The following is a 20097-nucleotide window of genomic DNA, read 5'->3' on the forward strand; positions in this document are numbered from 1 at the left end:
TTTTTACCAGAGCACTGCTCAGCTCTGGCTTGGGGGGTTGGGTGGGGGAAGGATTGAACCTGGGGCTTCAGAGCCTCAGGCACGAGGGTCTCTTTGGATAACCACTATGCTATCTATCCCTGCTCCTATACTACTTCTTCAGGGAAGTATATGTATCCTTTTTAAATGCTTTTGGGCTAGAGATGTCTGTGAGAGAAATAAAGGATTGTGAACCCTTCCTTACTTGAATGTTCATTTGTCTGTGTTTTCCTAAAGATTCCAAGTACCTCTCTGTGCTTGATGGTCTTAAGAGCTTGAAGTCAGTGTTCCACAGTGACCACCACCAAAGTGGTGTCCTTCAGCCACAGACTTGGTGTGGGTGTTAGCACATGCTCTGTGGAAACTTGGTGTGGGTGCTTAACTATAAGGAGACTGCAGGATCTCTGGGAACTCGATCTCCTGAGGGAGGTGGTTGTGAACCAGATGACAGAGCTGTTGAACAGATACAAAGGCTCTATGTACGTTACCGAGGTAGCTACAAGGACACAGGGACCACATCCAGTGGGCTGTGTCAGAGAATGGACAGGCTCATGCTCATGACATCGTTATACCCTGGAAGAAGCCCTGTTTGCTTCCACTGAGTGACGTTTGTTACTCAGGAAGCCAGGTGGACATGACCTATGGACTGGTTCTTTGCGAGAACTTGACACACCTCTCTCTCTCTCTCTTTCTCTCTCTCTCTCTCTCTCTCTCTCTCTCTCGGTTGATTTAACATTGGTCTACGGTATTATGAGTGGGCTTCACCCCTTGATGCCACTCTTCACAGGAGCCTCTGTCATGGTCCAGGAACTTTTCAAGGAGCAAAGGGAGTCAGGTTAACATGGTCCTTCAGCAGTGATACCTTCTGTGGTAGCTACTGCCCCGTTCCAGTCAGTTGTCCCTACTCACTGACAGTGATGTAGCAACCAGGAGAGCTCCTTAGGAAGAGAGATACTGGTTGAGAAATACACGGACATCCCCTTAGTTTCGGAATAGAAGGTTGTAGGAAGTCTCTGCCATTCATTAAGCCTCTGCCGGGTGTTTTCTGGTCAGGGATCTCAGCTGCTGTTCTCGTCCCATTGAGGATGTAGGTGGTCACATCCCTTACAAAAGAATCAGGGAATAAACAAATTAAAAAAAAAAAAAAGAATCGGGGTCGGGCGGTAGTGCAGCGGGCTAAGTGCACATGGTGCAAAGAGAAAGGATGGGCTCAAGGATCCCGGTTCGAGCCCTCCCCAGCTCCTCACCTGCAGGCTTTCTTCTCTCTCCCTCAGTCTCCCCCCCCCCCTCTCGATTTCTCTCTGTCCTATCCAGCAACAAGGACAGCAGCAACAAGAAGGACTACAAAAGGGGGGGGGGGGAAACGGCCTCCAGGAGCAGTGGATTCCTGGTGCAGGCACCGAGCCCCAGCGATAACCCTGGAGGCAAAAAAAAAACAAAGATGGCTCAGATGAGGTAAGAGCAAATTAGCATTAGTAGTAGTCAATTAGTGGGGCCTCCCTGACCCTCAGGGGCTTAGAATGGGTCTCTGTGAGGAGTGCCTTGGGGGCAGGGGAGTGTAACAGGTTGTTCTTCACTGTGGCATACATGGGCCATTGGATAATTTTGGTTACATAAGCATTTCTTCAAAGAAGCATGTGTCACAAAACACAGGCTGGGTTTGCTGGTTGTCAACCTCTGGCTTCTTCCTGTCTGAAATGAGGAGGTTCTATCTGAGGATCCAGACTTACTTGAGTGACCTAAAAACAGTAAACCCGTTTTTTTTTAAAAAAATATTTATTCCCTTTTGTTGCCCTTGTTTTATTGTTGTAATTGATGTCGTTGGGATAGGACAGAGAGAAATGGAGAGAGGAGGGGAAGACAGAGAGGGGGAGAGAAAGACAGACACCTGCAGACCTGCTTCACCGCCTGTGAAGCGACTCCCCTGCGGGTGGGGAGCCGGGGGCTCGAACCAGGATCCTTATGCCGGTCCCTGCGCTTTGTGCCACGTGCACTTAACCCGCTGTGTTACTGCATGACTCCCAGTAAACCCGTTTTATAAAGGGATTTTTTTTTTCTAGTTTGTCAAACCAGAGGGAGAGGGAGAGGAGGAAGAGGGAGAGGAGGGAGAGGGAGAGGAGGGGGAGGGAGAGGAGGGAGAGGCAGAGGGAGAGGAGGGAGAGGGAGAGGAGGCAGAGGGAGAGGAGGGAGAGGGAGAGGAGGGAGAGGGAGAGGAGGGGGAGGGAGAGGAGGGAGAGGGAGAGGAGGGGGAGGGAGAGGGAGAGGAGGGAGAGGGAGAGGAGGGGGAGGGAGAGGGAGAGGAGGGAGAGGGAGAGGAGGGGGAGGGAGAGGGAGAGGAGGGAGAGGAGGGAGAGGCAGAGGGAGAGGAGGGAGAGGGAGAGGAAGGAGAGGGAGAGGAGGGGGAGGGAGAGGAGGGAGAGGGAGAGGAGGGAGAGGAGGGGGAGGGAGAGGAGGGAGAGGAGGGAGAGGGAGAGGAGGGAGAGGCAGAGGGAGAGGAGGGAGAGGGAGAGGAGGGAGAGGGAGAGGAGGGGGAGGGAGAGGAGGGAGAGGGAGAGGGAGAGGAGGGGGAGGGAGAGGAGGGAGAGGGAGAGGAGGGGGAGGGAGAGGAGGGAGAGGGAGAGGAGGGAGAGGGAGAGGAGGGGGAGGGAGAGGGAGAGGAGGGAGAGGCAGAGGGAGAGGAGGGAGAGGGAGAGGAAGGAGAGGGAGAGGAGGGGGAGGGAGAGGAGGGAGAGGGAGAGGAGGGAGAGGAGGGGGAGGGAGAGGAGGGAGAGGGAGAGGAGGGGGAGGGAGAGGAGGGGGAGGGAGAGGGAGAGGAGGGAGAGGCAGAGGGAGAGGAGGGAGAGGGAGAGGAAGGAGAGGGAGAGGAGGGGGAGGGAGAGGAGGGAGAGGGAGAGGAGGGAGAGGAGGGGGAGGGAGAGGAGGGAGAGGGAGAGGAGGGGGAGGGAGAGGAGGGAGAGGAGGGGGAGGGAGAGGAGGGAGAGGCAGAGGGAGAGGAGGGAGAGGCAGAGGGAGAGGAGGGAGAGGCAGAGGGAGAGGAGGGAGAGGGAGAGGAGGGAGAGGGAGAGGAGGGGGAGGGAGAGGAGGGAGAGGGAGAGGAGGGAGAGGAGGGAGAGGGGGAGGGAGAGGAGGGAGAGGAGGGGGAGGGAGAGGAGGGAGAGGGAGAGGAGGGAGAGGGAGAGGAGGGGGAGGGAGAGGAGGGGGAGGGAGAGGAGGGGGAGGGAGAGGAGGGGAAGGGAGAGGAGGGGGAGGGAGAGGAGGGGGAGGGAGAGGAGGGAGAGGGGCAGGGAGAGGGAGAGGGAGAGGCAGAGAGAGGGAGAGGGATCCTCTAGCATATGTGATGCTGGGGATGGAACGCGGGCCCTCAATATGCAAGTCCGACAGCCTCCCGCCCAGCCGCTGCCCTGGCCGCTGACAAGTTTCATTTTAAGGCGGTGCCGGTGCCGGAGGCCGGGATCCCGGCCTGGTCTCCCAGTGTCCGGGCGCCCCTCGCGGGCCTCCGGTCCGCCTCCAGGGGGCGCTGCGGCGGCGGGGCGGAGCGGGGCGGGGCGGGGCGGGGCGGGGCGGAGCGGGGCGGAGCGGGGCGGAGCGGGGCGGGGCGGAGCGGGGCGGGGCGGAGCGGGGCGGGGCGGAGCGGGGCGGGGCGGAGCGGGGCGGAGCGGGGCGGGGCGGAGCGGGGCGGGGCGGAGCGGGGCGGGGCGGGCGGGGCGGAGCGGGGCGGGGCGGGCGGGGCGGGGCGGAGCGGGGCGGGGCGGAGCGGGGCGGGGCGGGCGGGGCGGAGCGGGGCGGGGCGGGCGGGGCGGAGCGGGGCGGGCGGGGCGGGGCGGAGCGGGGCGGGGCGGAGCGGGGCGGGCGGGGCGGAGCGGGGCGGGGCGGAGCGGGGCGGGCGGGGCGGGGCGGAGCGCTGGAGTCTGGGCCCCGCCGCCGCCGTAGTCGCGCCGCGCGCAGCATGGCGGCCGCCCGGGACGTGCACGTCCGCATCTGCAGCCAGGAGATCGTCAGGTTCGACCTGCAGGTGAAGGCGCTCATCCAGGTAGCCGGCGACCGTCTCCGCCCGCCCGCCCGCCCGCTCGAGGGCCCCCCCGCTCCTGCCCCCGACTCCCGCCTGGGGACGTGGCGCAGCCCGGGGCCCCTGGGCTCAGACCCGCCTGCGGGCCGCGAAGCGCCGGGGGAGGCTCCCGGGGCCTGAACGCGAGCCGGGCGGGAGCCGTGTGACTGCGAGAGAGGAGATGCGGCCACGGGCCGGTCCCGGTCACAAACGGCAGGTCGGGGGTCGGGCGGGTTCAGCGCAGGAGGCGCAAAGCGCAAGGACCGGAGGAAGGATCCTGGTTCGAGCCCCTGGCTCCCCACCTGCAGGGGAGTCGCTTCACGGGCGGGGAAGCAGGTCTGCGGGTGTCTGTCTTTCTCTCCCCCCTGTCTGTCTTCCCCTCCTCTCTCCATTTCTCTCTGTCCTATCCAGCAACGACGACATCGACAACAGCAGCAATAAAAACAACAAGGGCAACAAAAGGGAAAATCAATAGATATAGTAATAATCATAAAAGCCAGGTAGTGGCAAAACTGGGCGCAGATGGGCAAAGTCCACCCAGGGAAACCGCCTTCACACGGCCTCTCTCCGCCTCCCTGTAACAGATGGGGCCGTTGACAAGGGTGCTTGGGCCTTTTAAGAATAGAAGGTAGTTCCTGATAGAGATGACCGGTAACGTGGAGAGAGGGATTTATTCGAGGCCTAGGCCCGTCATGTCTGTGTGGGAATCTCAGGACTCCCCGAGTACAGCCCCAGCGGATGGGGTGGCCTGACAGTGACTCAAGAGTCACCGTTAAAGTCTGCCAGTCTCTTGCCCTTACTCAGCTTTTGCAGTCCTTGCTTTGATGAGGTTAGCTTTGGAGTGAGTGGGGGAAGTGTAATAGGAAGTAGGTGAGGAGGGTGTCTAAGTCTAAGCACACACTATTTCATTGTGAATTTATGCGGACTCACTGCAGACCAGGAAAGCTGTCAGGGGAGGGCATGGGATACGGAGTTCTGATGGTGGGAACAGGGTGGAGTTGTACCCCCTTATCCTATGGTTTTGTCAATGTTTCCTTTTTTATAAATAAAACGTAAAAATAAGGAATAGAAGGTAGTTGTGCAATAATAAGCCAGTTGATTTATTGCTTGGGATAGGCAAGAGTTAGAAATGTAGAAATGGGGGGGGGGGGTGCTGGGCAGTGGCACATTTGGTTAAGCACACCCAGTTACCCCGGCCCACGTGCAGGGGGGAAGCTTCACAAGCTTCTGTTTCTCTCCCGCACTATCTCCCCCTGCCCTCTCAACTTTTCTCTATCCTATTAGGAAAAAAAGGGGAGGGGCTGGGGGGATGGCCTCTGGGAATGATGAATTAAGTTGTGCGGGTGCTGAGACCCAGTGATAATCCTGGTGGCACTAAAAAGAAAGTGGTGTGGAAATGGTTCCTTAGTTTTAGCAAAAATAAACTCTATGTTTTATAGTTTGATTGTAGACATAGTTTTTTTTTTTTTTTTTTTGCCTCCAGGGTTATCGCTGGGGCTCGGTGCCTGCACTACAAATCCACTGCTCCTGGGGGCCATTTTTCCTATTTTATTGCCCTTGTAGTTATTATAGCTGTTGTTGTTGTTGTTTGATAGCACAGAGAAGAAATGGAGAGAGGAGGGGAAGACAGAGGGGGAGAGAAAGATAGACAACTGCAGACCTGCTTCACCGCCTGTGAAGCGACTTCCCTGCAGGTGGGGAGCTGCAGAGAGCTGGGGGCTCGAACTAAGATCCTTAGGCCAGTCCTTGCGCTTCATGTCACGTGTGCTACCGCCCAACTCCTATATAAAGTTTTTTAAGTTTATTTTTATTATTGGATAGAGACAGAGAGAAATTGAGAGGCAAGCGGGAGAAAAAGAGGGAGAGAGAGACACCTGCAGACCTACTTCACCACTTGTGAAGCTTTCCCCCTGCAGGTGGGGACCAGGGGCTTTAACCCGGGATTGCACACTGTAGTGTGTGCACTTAACCAGGTGCGCCACCACCTGCCTGGCCCCGACAGATCGTTTCATTTCCAGTAAAGTTACTCAACATACCACGCAGACACAGATTGCTGCGAGAGGGAGGTAAGTGGTGATTCCCACAGAAACCATGTGTCAAATCAAACAGATGAGTGGTCTATCAGGTGGTGCAAGGGAATGTTATTTACTGAGGAAGCCAGAGAACAAGTGAGAGAGCTTGGTGCGAACACCTCAGTGTCTAGCGCATCATTTCTCCCATGTTTCACTGATAAGCCTTCTGGGCCTATTCTAGAAAAAAAAATTACAATTTGTACAAAAGATAACTCTTTGTTCATGTAACTGAGTTTGTGAAATACTCCCATGTCTAATCACAGTAAAACTGTTGGACTAAGGGCAGGGCAGTGGCACAGAGGGTTAAGCGCAGGTGGCGCAAAGCGCAAGGACCCGTTGTAAGGATCCCAGTTCAAGCCCCCGGCTCCCCACCTGCAAGGGGGCCACTTCACAGGCGGTGAAGCAGGTCTGCAGGTGTCTGTCTTTCTCTCCCCCTCTCTGTCTTCCCCTCCTCTCTCCATTTCTCTCTGTCCTATCCAACAACAAGGGCAACAAAAATGGAAAACAAAAACAAACAAACAAAAAAAGGCCTCCAGGAGCAGTGGATTTGTACTGCAGGTACCGAGCCCCAGAGATTACCCTGGAGGCAAAAAAAAAAAAATGTTGAACTCCCTTTCTATTCTTGCTCCCATTGGAGTTTTTGTTAGCGAGTGATTGTTAGCGAGAAAGGCTGATTGTAGCTAGGTCCTTGCACACCGTTGTGTTCCAGCACTTCTGCTAAGTGTGTGACATCCGTACATGCACATCGAGGTGAAGGGGCCTGGGGACTGGGCTGCCAGAGGTTGAGCCTGGGCCCTCGTACGTGTGAAGGATCTTACGTGCCAGCCTTGCGCGCCCATTCTCGTTAGACTGCGGGCAGCGTTAAGCTTTCCCTCCTGGCCAGCATTCTGTTGCTTAGCGTTTTGTTGAGCCTTGGGAACTAATAAGACACAGTTCATTATGTGTCTTCTTATTACCTGCTTGAGGATAAAGAGGGTAGGGCAGGGGTAGCCAGCATAATGGTTGTGCAAACAGACTCTCAAGCCTGAGGCTCCGAAGTCCCAGATTCAGTCTCCTGCACCACCATAAGCCAGAGCTGAGCAGTGCTCTGGGGGACAAAAAAAGGGGGGGTTGAGGGGGCCAGGCGGTCGTGCAAAAGGCTAAGCACGCATAGTGTGAAGTGTAAGGATCCTGGTTCGAGCCCCCGGCTCCCCACCTGCAGGGGAGTCGCTTCACAGGCGGTGAAGCAGGTCTGCAGGTGTCTGTTTCTCTCCCCCTCTCTGTCTTCCCCTCCTCTCTCCATTTCTCTCTGTCCTATTTAACAACAGTAGCAGCAGCAACAACAATGGAAAAAAAAACATAATTAAAAAGATGGGCGCCAGGAACAGTGCAGGCGCCCAGCCCCAGCGATAACCCTGGAGGCAAAATCAAAAGAGGGCGGAGAATGAAAGTGATGCGCTTGCTCGTGTGGCAGAGGTAAGCAGCGGAGGTCAGGGCGAATTCTTAGCGTAGAACAATGGCACTTGTGGTCTAAGCCAACTCAGCGTCAGATGGCGCCTTCTCATTTCACTGCCTCAACCCACGGCCTCCTCGCCTTTTCTTTCTTTCTTTTTTTTTTTTTAAAGACATTTTAAAAAATATTTTATTTTATTTATTTATTCCCTTTTGTTGCCCTTGTTGTTTTATTGTTGTAGTTATTATTGTTGTTGTCATCGTTGTTGGATAGGACAGAGAGAAACAGAGAGAGGAGGGGAAGACAGAGAGGAGGAGAGAAAGATAGACACCTGCAGACCTGCTTCACCGCCTGTGAAGAGACTCCCCTGCAGGTGGGGAGCTGGGGTTTGAACCGGGGTCCTTATGCCGGTCCTTGTGCTTTGCGCCACTTGCGCTTAACCCGCTGCGCTACCGCCCGACTCCCATCCTCCTCGCCTTTTCAATGTCTCCTAGGACATCCGGGACTGTTCAGGACCACTGAGCGCTCTTACCGAGCTGAACAGTAAAGTGAAAGAGAAGTTTCAGCAGTTGCGGCACAGAATCCAGGTGAGAGGCTCGGAAGTGGGTCCCGAGAGCTGCCCATGGCTGTCACTAGACGTTTTATCGACAGTAGGGGTCTCTGCGAGGAACGCTGACGTGCACAGCACTGCCAGCTAGGCTGACAAGCAGACGATAGGGGACACCCCCCCCCCCCCCGTTCTTATTGGGCTTTGGAAAAGTTGTGATACTTTTTTTTTGCATAGAAAAGCATAGGAAGGGGGTCAGGAAGGGGGTCGGGCGGTAGCGCAGCGGGTTAAGCACATGTGGCGTGAAGCGCAAGGACCGGTGGAAGGATCCTGGTTCGAGCCCCCGGCTCCCCACCCGCAGGGGAAGTCGCTTCACAGGCGGTGAAGCAGGTCTGCGGGTGTCTGTCTGTCTCTCCCCCTCTCTGTCTTCTCCTCCTCTCTCCATCTCTCTCTGTCCTATCCAACAACAGCATCAGCAACAACCAACAATAACTACAACAACAATAAAAACAAGGGCAATGAAAGGGAAAGTAAATAGTAATAATATTGAAAAGCACAGGAAAAAAATTACACCATGACTCATCCGACAACTTGGAAGAAACGGGTAGGAGTTGGATGTTCCTGTGATGTCCACGAGTGGGCTTAGCCGGCTCCTAGCTGTAATCACCGCACCGCTGCATTTCAGGCATAGAAGTCTAGGAGCCACCCATGTCCACTCGGGGCTGGCCAGGAGGCACAGGTCCCACCCTGACTCCTGAGTTCCTTTCTCATTTTGGGAGCCTGGAATTTGCTCTTCCTTTCTTATAAACTCGGCTACATATCCCAAAGGCCGCTCGTGAACCTGTCACCTGGATCTCCCAGCGTTCTTTCCTGGGAGGGTGCCGTGTGCTGTCACGTGGCCTCCCCAGAAATAGAAGTGCTCTCCAGTTCTGTGTCTCGACGTCTATAGTCTGTCTCTCTCTCTCCCTTAACAATTTCTTTTTAAAATTTCTCTACTTATTTATTATTGGCTAGAGACAGAAATTGAGAGCGGAGGTGGAGATAGAGAGGGAAGGAGACGGAGAGGCGCCTGCAGCAGTCCTGCTTCACCACTCGTGAAGCTTTTCCCCGGCAAGTGGGCTCGAACCCAGGTCCTTGCACATTGTAATGTGTGCCCTTAACCAGGTGCACCACCGCCTGGCCCCCTGTTTATGGTCTTTTTGAGGGGGCCAGGTGGTGGTGCATCCAGTAGAGTGCACACGTTGCAAATCATCAAGACCTTGGTTCAAGCCCCTGGTCCCCATCGGCAGGAAATCAGCTTCGCAAATAGTGAAGCAAGGCTACAGGTGTCTCTCTTCCTCTCTGCTACTTTTTCTCAATTGGTCTCTTGTCTCTACCCAAAATGAATAAATGAGATAAATACAAATATTTTTAAAAAAATCAAGTCTCTTTAAGTGGTGGTGGGGGAGGGACACAGCTCACCTGGTAGGGTGTGCTCTCTGCCATGTTCGGGACCTGGATTCAAACCCTGGCACCACTGGGGGCACCATGGACTGTGCCAGGGAAAACACCAGGGACAGTGGAGCATGCTGTGGTATCGCTCCTCTGGTCTCTCTCTGTTTATAAAAGGCAATGAAATAAAAGGCATGAAAAAGTTAACCTGGAAGGGGTCGGGCGTAACGCAGTGGGTTAAGTGCCCCACAGTGCTACTGCCTGGCCCCCATAATACTGATTTTTATTTTTCAACAGAAACAGAAATTGGAAGGGAGCAGGTAGATAGAAAAGAGAAAGAGGGAGTCCAGAGGTAGTGCAGCGGGTTAAGTGCACATGGCGCGAAGCACAAGGACCAGCATAAGGATCCCGGTTCAGGCCTCCATCACCCCACCTGCAGGGGAGGCGCTTCACAGGCGGTGAAGCAGGTCTGCAGGTGTCTGTCTTTCTCTCCCCCTCTCTGTCTTCCCCTCCTCTCTCCATTTCTCTCTGTCCTATCCAACAACAACAACATCAATAACAATAAGAACTGCAAGAACAATAAAAAAAGAAACCCAAGGGCAACAAAAGGGTAAATAAAGTAATTTTTTAAAAAATTTTTTATTATCTTTACTTATTGGATAGAGACAGCCAGAAATCAAGAGGGAAGGAGACACCTGCAGCCCTGCTTTACCATTGGCAAAGCTTTCCCCCTGCAGGTGGGGGCCAGGGACTTGAACCCGGGTCCTTTTCCTGTGTAACATGTTGCTCAACCAGGTGCGCCACCACCCGGCCCCAATAAAGTAATTTTTTTAAAAAGTTGACCTGGAGCAGTAAATGACACACCTGAGGTCTTGCCAGGGTAGACACGGGAGACACACACACACACACACACACACACACACACAGAGACACACACTCAGACTCACACACACACACACACTCACATACACACTCACACACACACATAATCACACACACACACTCAGTCACACTCACACACACTCACACACACACATTCACACACACTCACACACACACACTCACACACACACACACTCACACACTCACACACACACACACTCACACACACACACTCACACGCACACACACACACTCAGACACTCACACACACTCACACACACCACACACACACCACACACTCACACACACACACTCACACACACACACTCACACACTCTCACACACACTCACATACACACACTCACACACACACTCACACACACACACTCACACACACACTCACACACACTCACACACACTCACACACACACACTCACACACACACACACACAGTCACACACACACTCACAAACACATACACACACACTCACACACACACTCTCACACACACCCACACACACACACTCTCACACACACTCACACACAGTCACACACATTCACACACACACTCACACACACACACACACAGTCACACACACACTCACACACACTCACACACACACACACACACACACACACAGTCACACACACACACACACACAGTCACACACACACACACACACACACGGCCATTTTAACATAGAGCTGTTTTCCCCTCAGGAACTGGAACAGTCTGCGAAAGAGCAAGACAGAGAGTCCGAGAAGCAAGTTCTGCTCCAGGAGGTGGAGAATCACAAAAAGCAGATGCTCAGGTAGGCGGGGCCCTGCCTCTCCCGACAGGGCTGCCCTGTCGCCTTCACTTTCGCTTCTACACAGACTCCATGTTCTCTCGGGCTCAGCCGTCCTCACAGCCAGGGCCGGGGACAGGCAGGTGCCAGTGTGGAGCTTATGAACAGCCACCCAAAGTGGTTGCTTCTGTGTTACAAGGTGCTTTCCTTTTTAAATATTTTATTTATTTATTTTCCCCTTTTTTTGCTGCCTCGTTGTTTTATCATTGTTGTGGTTATTATTGTTGTTATTGATGGCGTTGTTGGATAGGACAGAGAGAAATGGAGAGAGGAGGGGAAGACAGAGGAGGAGAGAAGGATAGACACCTGCAGGCACCTGCAGACTTTAGAACCTCAGGCACGAGAGCCTCTTTGTCTAACCATTATGCTATCTTCCCCCACTTGCAGAGAATCTGAAATGCATTGTTTTCCCATATCAGGGCTGAGACGGCACAGTGGCTTCTGTTGAGGGTCTGAGAGCTTCTTTGAGCACTTTTGTTTTTCTTCAATATGATTTAAAATAATAATAATAATGAAAGTGTGTGAGAGAACCAGAGCACCGCTGTGGCATGTTTGATGCCAGAGGCCAAACTGAGCATTTCACGCCTCCGAGTCCAGTGCTTTACCCCCTCAGCTACCTCCCTGGTGGCACCTTGAGCATTTTCAGCATAGAAGCTCTGTCAGGAGACTCCCCCTGGTGTCGAATCACAACCCCGTGTGACTTCTTCAGCACACAGCAGACCCGAGCCAGCTGCTGAGTTCTAGCCCAAGGTCTGATTCTCAGGGGCTAAGAGAACTTTCAGACAGCCCATCAATCAGAGGCAATGGGGAGCCTGGGAGCTGTCCCCCCAGTTTGCATTGTCTCTCAGGAAGGAATACAGCCCGGAATGTAAATGGATCTTGTCACACCAGGGTCCTACTGGGCAGGGCGTCTGTGTTCAACAGCGTGTGGTCTGTGAAAAACAGCAGATTCTGGCGACATAGTAAAGATGACTTTCTTTCTTTCTTCCTTCCTTCCTTCCTTTCTTCTACATCCTTCATCACATATTGATTGAGCAGCTAACGGGCCACAGACTGGTTCTAGGAACCAGTGGAGCAAAGGCAGGTAAGGGATGGTTGTCCAGGACCAGAGTCCACAGAACACAGTGGACCGTTTAAGGGAACTGGGCAGACTGAGACCTCACAGTTCCGAGTGGGAGTTCGGATGTTACCCTGCATCCAGCAGCCACCTTGCCCAGACTGCCACTCTGGCTGCGTGGAGAGAGGGGCAGCCCCGGATGATGGCCAGGGTCCAGAGGAGAAGGATGCTGGGAACCTGAGTGACTTCGTCTTCCGCCCCCCTTGCCCAAACGAAGAGCTGCTGTCAATTTGAACAGCACGGTAGAGTCACCGGGAACTCACGCACGACGTTTCTCATTCCAGCAACCAGACCTCATGGAGGAAAGCCAATCTCACCTGCAAAATCGCCATCGACAATGTGGAGAAAGCGGAGCTTCTCAGGGGAGGAGACCTCTTGAGGCAGAGGTACCTGAGCGTTCTTGTCTTCCTCGGCTCTTAGGACGGAAATGGAGAGCAGTTAGCAAGCTGCAACCCCCACTGTCGGGAACCCCTCCTGTTTTCAGCTTAAACTTGGCATTTCACTTTATTATATGTGACACTTTTCTGTTTTCGGAAAAGGAGTGTATTGGCAAGAAAACAAGTTAAGTTGTGAAGTGTGTCTTACCAACATGGGCTGGAGAGCAGGTGTCTCGTAATATTGGGTTGTCAGAAAAATCATGACTTTTTTTCCTGTTTTTTTATGCAAAAAAATCCATCATAACTTTTCCCACAACCCAATATTTCTTTTTTTAATATTTATTTATTTATTTATTCCCTTTTTGTTGCCCTTGTTGTTTTATTGTTGTAGTTATTATTGTTGTCTGTCTTCGTTGTTGGATAGGACAGAGAGAAATGGAGAGAAGAGGGGAAGACGGAGAGGGGGAGAGAAAGATAGACACCTGCAGACCTGCTTCACTGCTTGTGAAGCGACTGCCCTGCAGGTGGGGAGCCAGGGGCTCGAACCGGGATTCTTAACATGGGTCCTTGCGCTTTGCACCACCCGTGCTTAACCCGCTGTGCTACAGCCCGACTCCCTAACCCAATATTTTTAATGCATGTTTATTTGTAGTAGATCACTAAAAGTGTGAATTACAAAATGAAAACAGACCATGGTGGGGGCCGGATGGTGGCGCACTGGGTTAAGTGCACATAGTACGAAGCGCAAGGATCCCAGTTCGGGCCCCCAGCTCCCTACCTGCAGATGGGTGGTTTCACAAGTGGTGAAGCAGGTCTGCAGGTGTCTGTCTTCCTCTCTCCCTCTCTACCTCCCCCTCCTCTCTCAATTTCTCTTTGTCCTTTCCAATAAAATGGAAAAAAAAAATAAAGGCCTCTAGGAGCAGTGGATTCATAGTGCCGGCCCCCAGCGCCATTGATAACCCTGGTGGCAAAAAAAAGGGGGGGAGGGGGGGGTAAAGAAAGCAGATCATAGTCATATTGAGAACATTTTGACATATTGCTTCTTCACAGTGTTGTTTCTTTCACAAATATATATTTACAAACTGATAGCATACCACATGCAGAAAATCAAACAGAGCAAGTGAACTGCCAGAACACAACAAAAACAACTCTTGGACTCTGAGAAACACGGTAGCTGTCAGAGGGGGAGGGGGAGGAGGAAAGGGACCACGAGATTTTTTTATTTTAATTCATTTTTTTAATTTATTTTCTCTGTTGTTGCCCTTGTTTTCTTTATTGTTGTAGTTATTATTTTTGTTGTTATTGATGTTGTTAGTTAGGACAGAGAGAAATGGAGAGAGGAGGGGAAGACAGAAAACGGGAAAGACTGGCACCTGCAGACCTGTTTCACCGCCTGTGAAGCGACTCCCCTGCAGGTGGGGAGCCCGGGGGCTCGAACCAGGATCCTTACGCCGGTCCCTGCGCTTTGCGCCACGTGCCCTTAACCCACTGTGCTACCGCCCGACTGCCGAAGTCTGTTTTTAAAACATTATATCATAAGTAAAATTTAGTATCCTTCATGTGGTACTGAGCAGATAATTTTCCTGCTTAAAAAGAAAAAAAAGTCATTTAAACAAGATTTTACTAGTATATAGTATCTCCTAGTATCGACTGATTCCATTCCTGTGTGTTTACATTTCTAGTTTTTCAGTATCATCATTCACAGGGCAGGGCACATCTTAGAATATAAGGCCGTGTCCACATTTTAGATAGTTTCTTCGGAGAGCTTCCCAGGGAGGTCGACTCCTGGGTCAAAGGCAGGGACTCTTCTGAGGTTGCTAGTGCACATTGCAAAGCTGCCTGAGAGGGGCTGCTCCCCCCGCCAGCTGGCTTCCACGGTGCGGCCCCAGCACAGCGTCGTCGCCGGCCTTGCAAACCACGTTGCGGTTTGATAGCCGAGAAGCGCGCTCTCATCTGAACACGGGGCTGTTTTGCAGCCAGGCTTTCGCTGACAGCCCTCCTCCCACTCTTGATTTGTAGGAAAACCACCAAAGAGAGCCTGGCCCAGACGTCCAGCACCATCACAGAGAACCTCATGGGCATCAGCAGGATGATGTCCCAGCAGGTCCAGCAGAGCGAGGAGGCCATGCAGTCCCTGGGTAAAGGCGGCTCAGGGCAGGGAGCGTCTCCTGGGAATGGGGGTGTCAGAGCCCTGTCCCAGCCTGGTCCTCGCAGAGTGGGATCTGCTGCTCTTGTTGCTCTGTTTGCTTTTGAGGGTCACCAGGGGAGAGCTCCCACATTCCGGCAAATGTCTGCCCTCAGCAGCAGCCCCAGCGACCTCCAGGAAGTCAGAAATCCCCCCCAGACCTCAGTTGGATGTGGGGGCCGGAAGACGATAGCCGAAGCCTTTTCCTCGGTTTTCTTTTACATCTGCCTGAGATCTGCCAGGTCGAGGCGGTCCACGCACGCGCCTTCTGTTTGCGCAGACAGCAGCCTCATCCCCGCACCTCTCACACCTCGCCCGCCCTCCCTCCCGCCACGGCTCCTCCTTGGCGGCTGTGATGATGCCCACTGTCCTTCTAGCAGACTCATGCCCGCTCACCCCTCCTCCGTGGCATCAGGTCCAGAAGCCAGCACTCTTGGAAGTCAGCTAGGTGCCTGGGCACACGAGCCCCAAGGGCCCTGCGCCTCCTCTTAGTTTCCACAGTGCTCAGAGCAAGGAGAGCACCTCTGGGAAGCAGTGTCCTGGGACTGTGAGTCTTGGGGCAAGGCAGACCCACCCCTCCTTGGCCTCTCATGACCCCACAAAGAGCAGACCTGACTGCTGGACACACCCTACAGCCAGAAAGGCCAGGTGCTTCCTGGCTCCTGCCCCTGCCCCAGCCTCACGGTGCCTGTTCTCACCTGGGCCCGCTTTGTAGCTGGGGGCTCCTGCCTGTGGCACCTCCCAGTGGCACAGTCCTAACGGGTGTGTGGTGCCTTTGCCCGGGTGGTGTCCAGGTTCCCGGACTCCCGGTCACGGCCTCTGATGTTGTGTACAAACCGTGGGACTCCCTGAGTCAGATGGAGTCCTGGTGCCTATCCTTGTGGGTTTTTGGTTTTTTTTTTTTTAAGTTTATTTTGGATAGAGACAGAAGTTGAGAGGGGAATACAGGATAGAGAGGGAGAGAGAGACACCAGCAGCCCTGCTTCACCGCTCATGAAGATTCCCCCCCCCCTGCAGGTGGGGACTGGGGCCTTGAACCTGGAGCCTTGCGCATTGTAACAAGCGTGCTCACCCGGGTTCGCCACAGCGCAGCCCCCGTGCCTGTCTTTGCTGCCCCGTGCCCCCGCTTTGCCACGTGGTGTGATTGTGGCTGCCCCAGAGCTGGGGGGAGGCGTGTGTGTCCCCTGGCCCGCCCCCAGTCGCACCCCACCTGGAGTCAGCCCCCCTTCACTTTTGTTTCAGTCAATTCCTCGAGGACGATCCTGGATGCGAACGAAGAATTTAAGTCCATGTCGGGAACCATCCAGCTGGGGCGGAAGCTCATCACCAAGTACAACCGCCGGGAGCTGACGGACAAGCTGCTCATCTTCCTCGCACTGGCCCTCTTCCTGGCCACGGTCCTCTACATCATCAAGAAGCGACTCTTCCCGTTCCTGTGAGACCCGCCTGCTGCCGCCTTTGCCCTCTGAGCTCCTGTGCCCGGATCCCACCAGGCTCCGCGCTGCCCAGCAGGTCAGGTGGGACGCGGCCTCCTGGCACCCACACACGGCCGGCCCGTGGAGAGGGAGGCCTGTTTCGGGGACGCTGGCAGACTGCACGGGCCGCTGCCCCCGGGTGGCTGCCCCGTAGGGTTTGAGGATGCCCTCTGCCTCCCACTGTGGCCTTCGTGTCACATCCAGTGGAGGAAGAGAGAGGGGAGAGGGAAATGATGCCGAAAGCCTATGTGCATCCCCTGATTAAGCCTGCCTGCCCACCAGGGTGGCCCGCCCGCCTTTGCCTGGAGCAGCAAACCCTCTGGACTGTGTATTGGTACCCAGGCTGCTCGAGCAGGAACTGAGGGCGGACGGTTACAGGAACAAGAACGGGGTCCTACAGCCCCGAAGGAAAGGGGAGCACCTCCACCCCCACTGCAGGCTCACCCCAGCAGGTCGCTGAGGCAGACAGCCTTCCTCTGGGGCCCGGAGGTGCCTTGGGCCAGCTGTGCCTTCTTCCCGCAGGCCCAGAGCTAAGTATAACCCGGGCAGGCAGAGCCAGCCAGAAGCTGCGGCCTGTCTGGGCCCCGAGTTCTGTTGGGGTCAGAGGACTGAGCCCAGCTTAGGCCAGGCCAGGAGACACTTGTGATCCCGGTGCCGTAGGCCTGGCTGAGGTGCTGTGTGAAGCCTCGGCTCCCCCACTTTCTCAGCCCCACAGGCCAGGGAGGGATGTGGGGAACAGAGCTGGGAAGAGGAAGGAACACTGGCCTCCAAGACCTGTTCAAAGACCTGGCCCCAAGTATCGGCACTGACACTGGCATGACCCTGGGCAAGCCACCGTCTGCCACCAGTTCTCAGTTCCTCCTCAGCCCTGTCCAGTGGGGACGATCGTCCGAGCAGACCCTCCTAGAAGCCATGTGAGAATCGGCCTAGAACGCAGTGCCAGGCTGCTGGGTACCAAGGTCTCCTGCAGCAAACAGCTGGGGCTTCAGGGAGAGCCGGCCTGGGCACCGGATGCTCCAAGCAGAGGGTGTCAGCTCTTGGGCCCTTGTGAGGAAGAGCCACCTGTCACAGGACCGAGTCATAGACCAACTTGCTTAACTGGCGGTTCCGAGCAGAGGGCAGTCAGTGTTCTCCTGTCCGCACGCTCGGGTGGCGTGCCGTGCCTCGTCCCTTGGCAGTTCTGGGCTCCACGCACACCGTGCCGGCTCGGCTCTTGTTCATAGAGGAAGCGACAAGAAAGCACAGTTGGGGGCCTGGGCAGACCAGGCTGGCCGCTCCCAGTGGAGGCCACGGAGTCCGTGTAGCTCGCTGGTGCTTCTCACGGCTCCCTGTTCAGTGTCAGCCTGGAAACATGGGGGCTCGCCACCCCCTGGAGTCCACCCCTTGGCACTTTGTTCCTCTGTCCCTACCGCCTCCTCAAGGTGGGGCTGGACTCTACCCCTTGGAAAACACCACATGGTGGGAGGAAGTCTGCCAGCCGGCTCTAGGAAAGTGGCCATGCCGACCTGCAGCCAGGAGGGGGCAGTGTTGACATTCACTCTGTGGTTCTTGCCATGTGTCTGGTCTGTGTCCGCCAGTCTGTCTAAAATGCTCTTAGGGATTTGTTCAAACACCAGGTTTCAAACAATTTAATAAAATAAATAAACAAGGTTTGTGTCTCCCTCTTGTGTTTCAGAAGATTTTTCCTTTTCCTTTTTTTTTTTTTTCTCCTTAAGATGTTATTTATTAATGAAAAAGGAGGAAAGCCAGGACCAGGCATCACTGCGGTACCTGTGCTGCCGGGGATTGAACTCAGGACCTCATGCTGAGCTATCTCCCGGCCTGTAGGTGACGTTTCCTAAATGACCTTTCAGTCTCGCTTCGCTGATGAGGAGAGGAGGCAGAGAGTTCTTCTCCTTCAGGAAATGTTTAGGGGCCGGGCGGTGGCGCACCTGGTTGAGAGCTCACATGACAGTGCGCAAGGACCCAGGTTCAAGCCCCTGATCCCCACCTGCAGGGGGAAAGCTTCATGAGTGGTGAAGCAGGGCTGCAGGGGTGTCTCTCTATCTCCCCATGCACTTTCCGTTTCTATCTGCCTCTATCCAGTAATAAATAAATTATATATATATATATATATATATATATATATATATATATATATATTAAAAAGAAAGGTTTACTGAGCCATTGCTCTGTACCTGAGAACATAACAAAGGGTCCCTGAGTTCTTGGGACTGAGAGTATGTGGGGGAGTGGGGACTTACTAAGTCACATTGGAAGACGTGGGTGGTGGTGGAGGGTGGGGGCTAGAGTATGGCCTGGGAGGTGGCACAGTGGATAAGGCATTGGATGACTGAAACGTGAAACTGAGTTTGAGTCCTACTATCACTGTTTCTTTCTTTCTCCTGGGTTATGGCTGGGCCTTGGTGCCTGCACCACGAATCCACTGCTCCTGGAGGCTATCTTTTTTTTTTTTTTCCATTGTTGTTATTGCTGTTATTGTTGTTGTTGGATAAGACAGAGAGGAATTGAGAGAGGAGGGGAAGACCGAGGGGAGAGAAAGATAAGACACCTCTATACAACGGCTTCACCGTTTGCGGTGATCCCCCTGCAGATGGGGAGTCGGGGGCTTGAACTGGGAACCTTGTGCCACTCCTTGAGCTTCTGACTATGTGTGCTTAAACTGGTGCACTACTGCCTGCCTCCCGGCATCACTTGTTAAAAAAAATATTTATGGGAGTCAGGCGGTAGCGCAGCGGGTTAAGCGCAGGTGGCACAAAGTGCAAGGACCGGCGTCAGGATCCCGGTTTGAGCCCCTGGCTTCCCACCTGCAGGGGAGTCACTTCACAGGTGGTGAAGCAGGTCTGCAGGTGTCTTATCTTTCCCCTTCTCTGTCTTCCCCTCCTCTCTCCATTTCTCTCCAATAATGATAACAACAATAATAACTATAACAATAAAACAAGGACAACAAAAGGGAGTAAATAAATATTTAAAAATATGTATTTGTTAGAGGAATTGAGAGGGAGTAAAGAGGAAGACAGTGACACCTGAGCCATACTTCACTGCTCATGAAGCTTCCCCCTTGCAGGTGAGGACTGGGGGCTTGAACCCCGGGTCTTTGTGTATGATAACATGCAGTCAACCAGGTATGCCACTGCCTGATCCCTTCTAGCGTTTGCCCTTCTTCCGTAGCCAGTCAACAGCGTCAGGTTGAGCCTGATGTAAAGTTTCGAGACCTCCTTTGAATCTGGAGAGGTGGCAGTCGTTGACTGTGTGGGTCATAGTCTGTCTGGAGCCGCAGGGGCAGTTCGGGTCGTCTCTGGCTCCCCAGCGATGGAACATAGCAGCGCACTGGCCATGGCCTGTTCGATAGCGATTGAGGAGGGCCCGATCATAACGTGCTAGGTCAAAGCCGGGTTGACGCTTGCAGGGGTCTGTGATGAGGTGTTTGTTCTTGACCTCAGCTGACTGCCAACTCTGTTTCCAAGAGACTGGAACAGAGAAGTTCAGTGTAGGCGTAGGGGACCAGATTGGGTGACGAGATGTCAAGCGTTGGACAGGGTGGGCAAAGATATCTGCGTATATTGGCAGGTCCGGTCGAGCGTAGACATGGGAAATGAACTTAGATGATGCCACATCCCGACGAATATCTGGCGGGGCGATGTTGCTAAGAACTGGCAGCCATGGGA

At 54.1% G+C, this 20097-nt stretch overlaps 1 protein-coding gene across 1 annotated transcript; it reads left to right on the top strand.

The window, feature by feature from the left end:
• Positions 1-3922: 3922 nt before the first annotated feature.
• On the top strand, positions 3923-18077 carry BNIP1 (BCL2 interacting protein 1). Its single transcript, XM_007520829.3, has 6 exons — positions 3923-4048; positions 8062-8154; positions 11148-11239; positions 12677-12778; positions 14789-14907; positions 16197-18077. The coding sequence occupies exons 1-6, from the start codon at positions 3965-3967 to the stop codon at positions 16391-16393; spliced, it is 687 nt and encodes a 228-aa protein (XP_007520891.2). The 5' UTR covers positions 3923-3964; the 3' UTR covers positions 16394-18077.
• Positions 18078-20097: the final 2020 nt, after the last annotated feature.

The sequence above is a fragment of the Erinaceus europaeus genome, chromosome 9 (genome assembly GCF_950295315.1).
Source record: "Erinaceus europaeus chromosome 9, mEriEur2.1, whole genome shotgun sequence".
Classification (NCBI taxonomy): Eukaryota; Metazoa; Chordata; class Mammalia; order Eulipotyphla; family Erinaceidae; genus Erinaceus; species Erinaceus europaeus.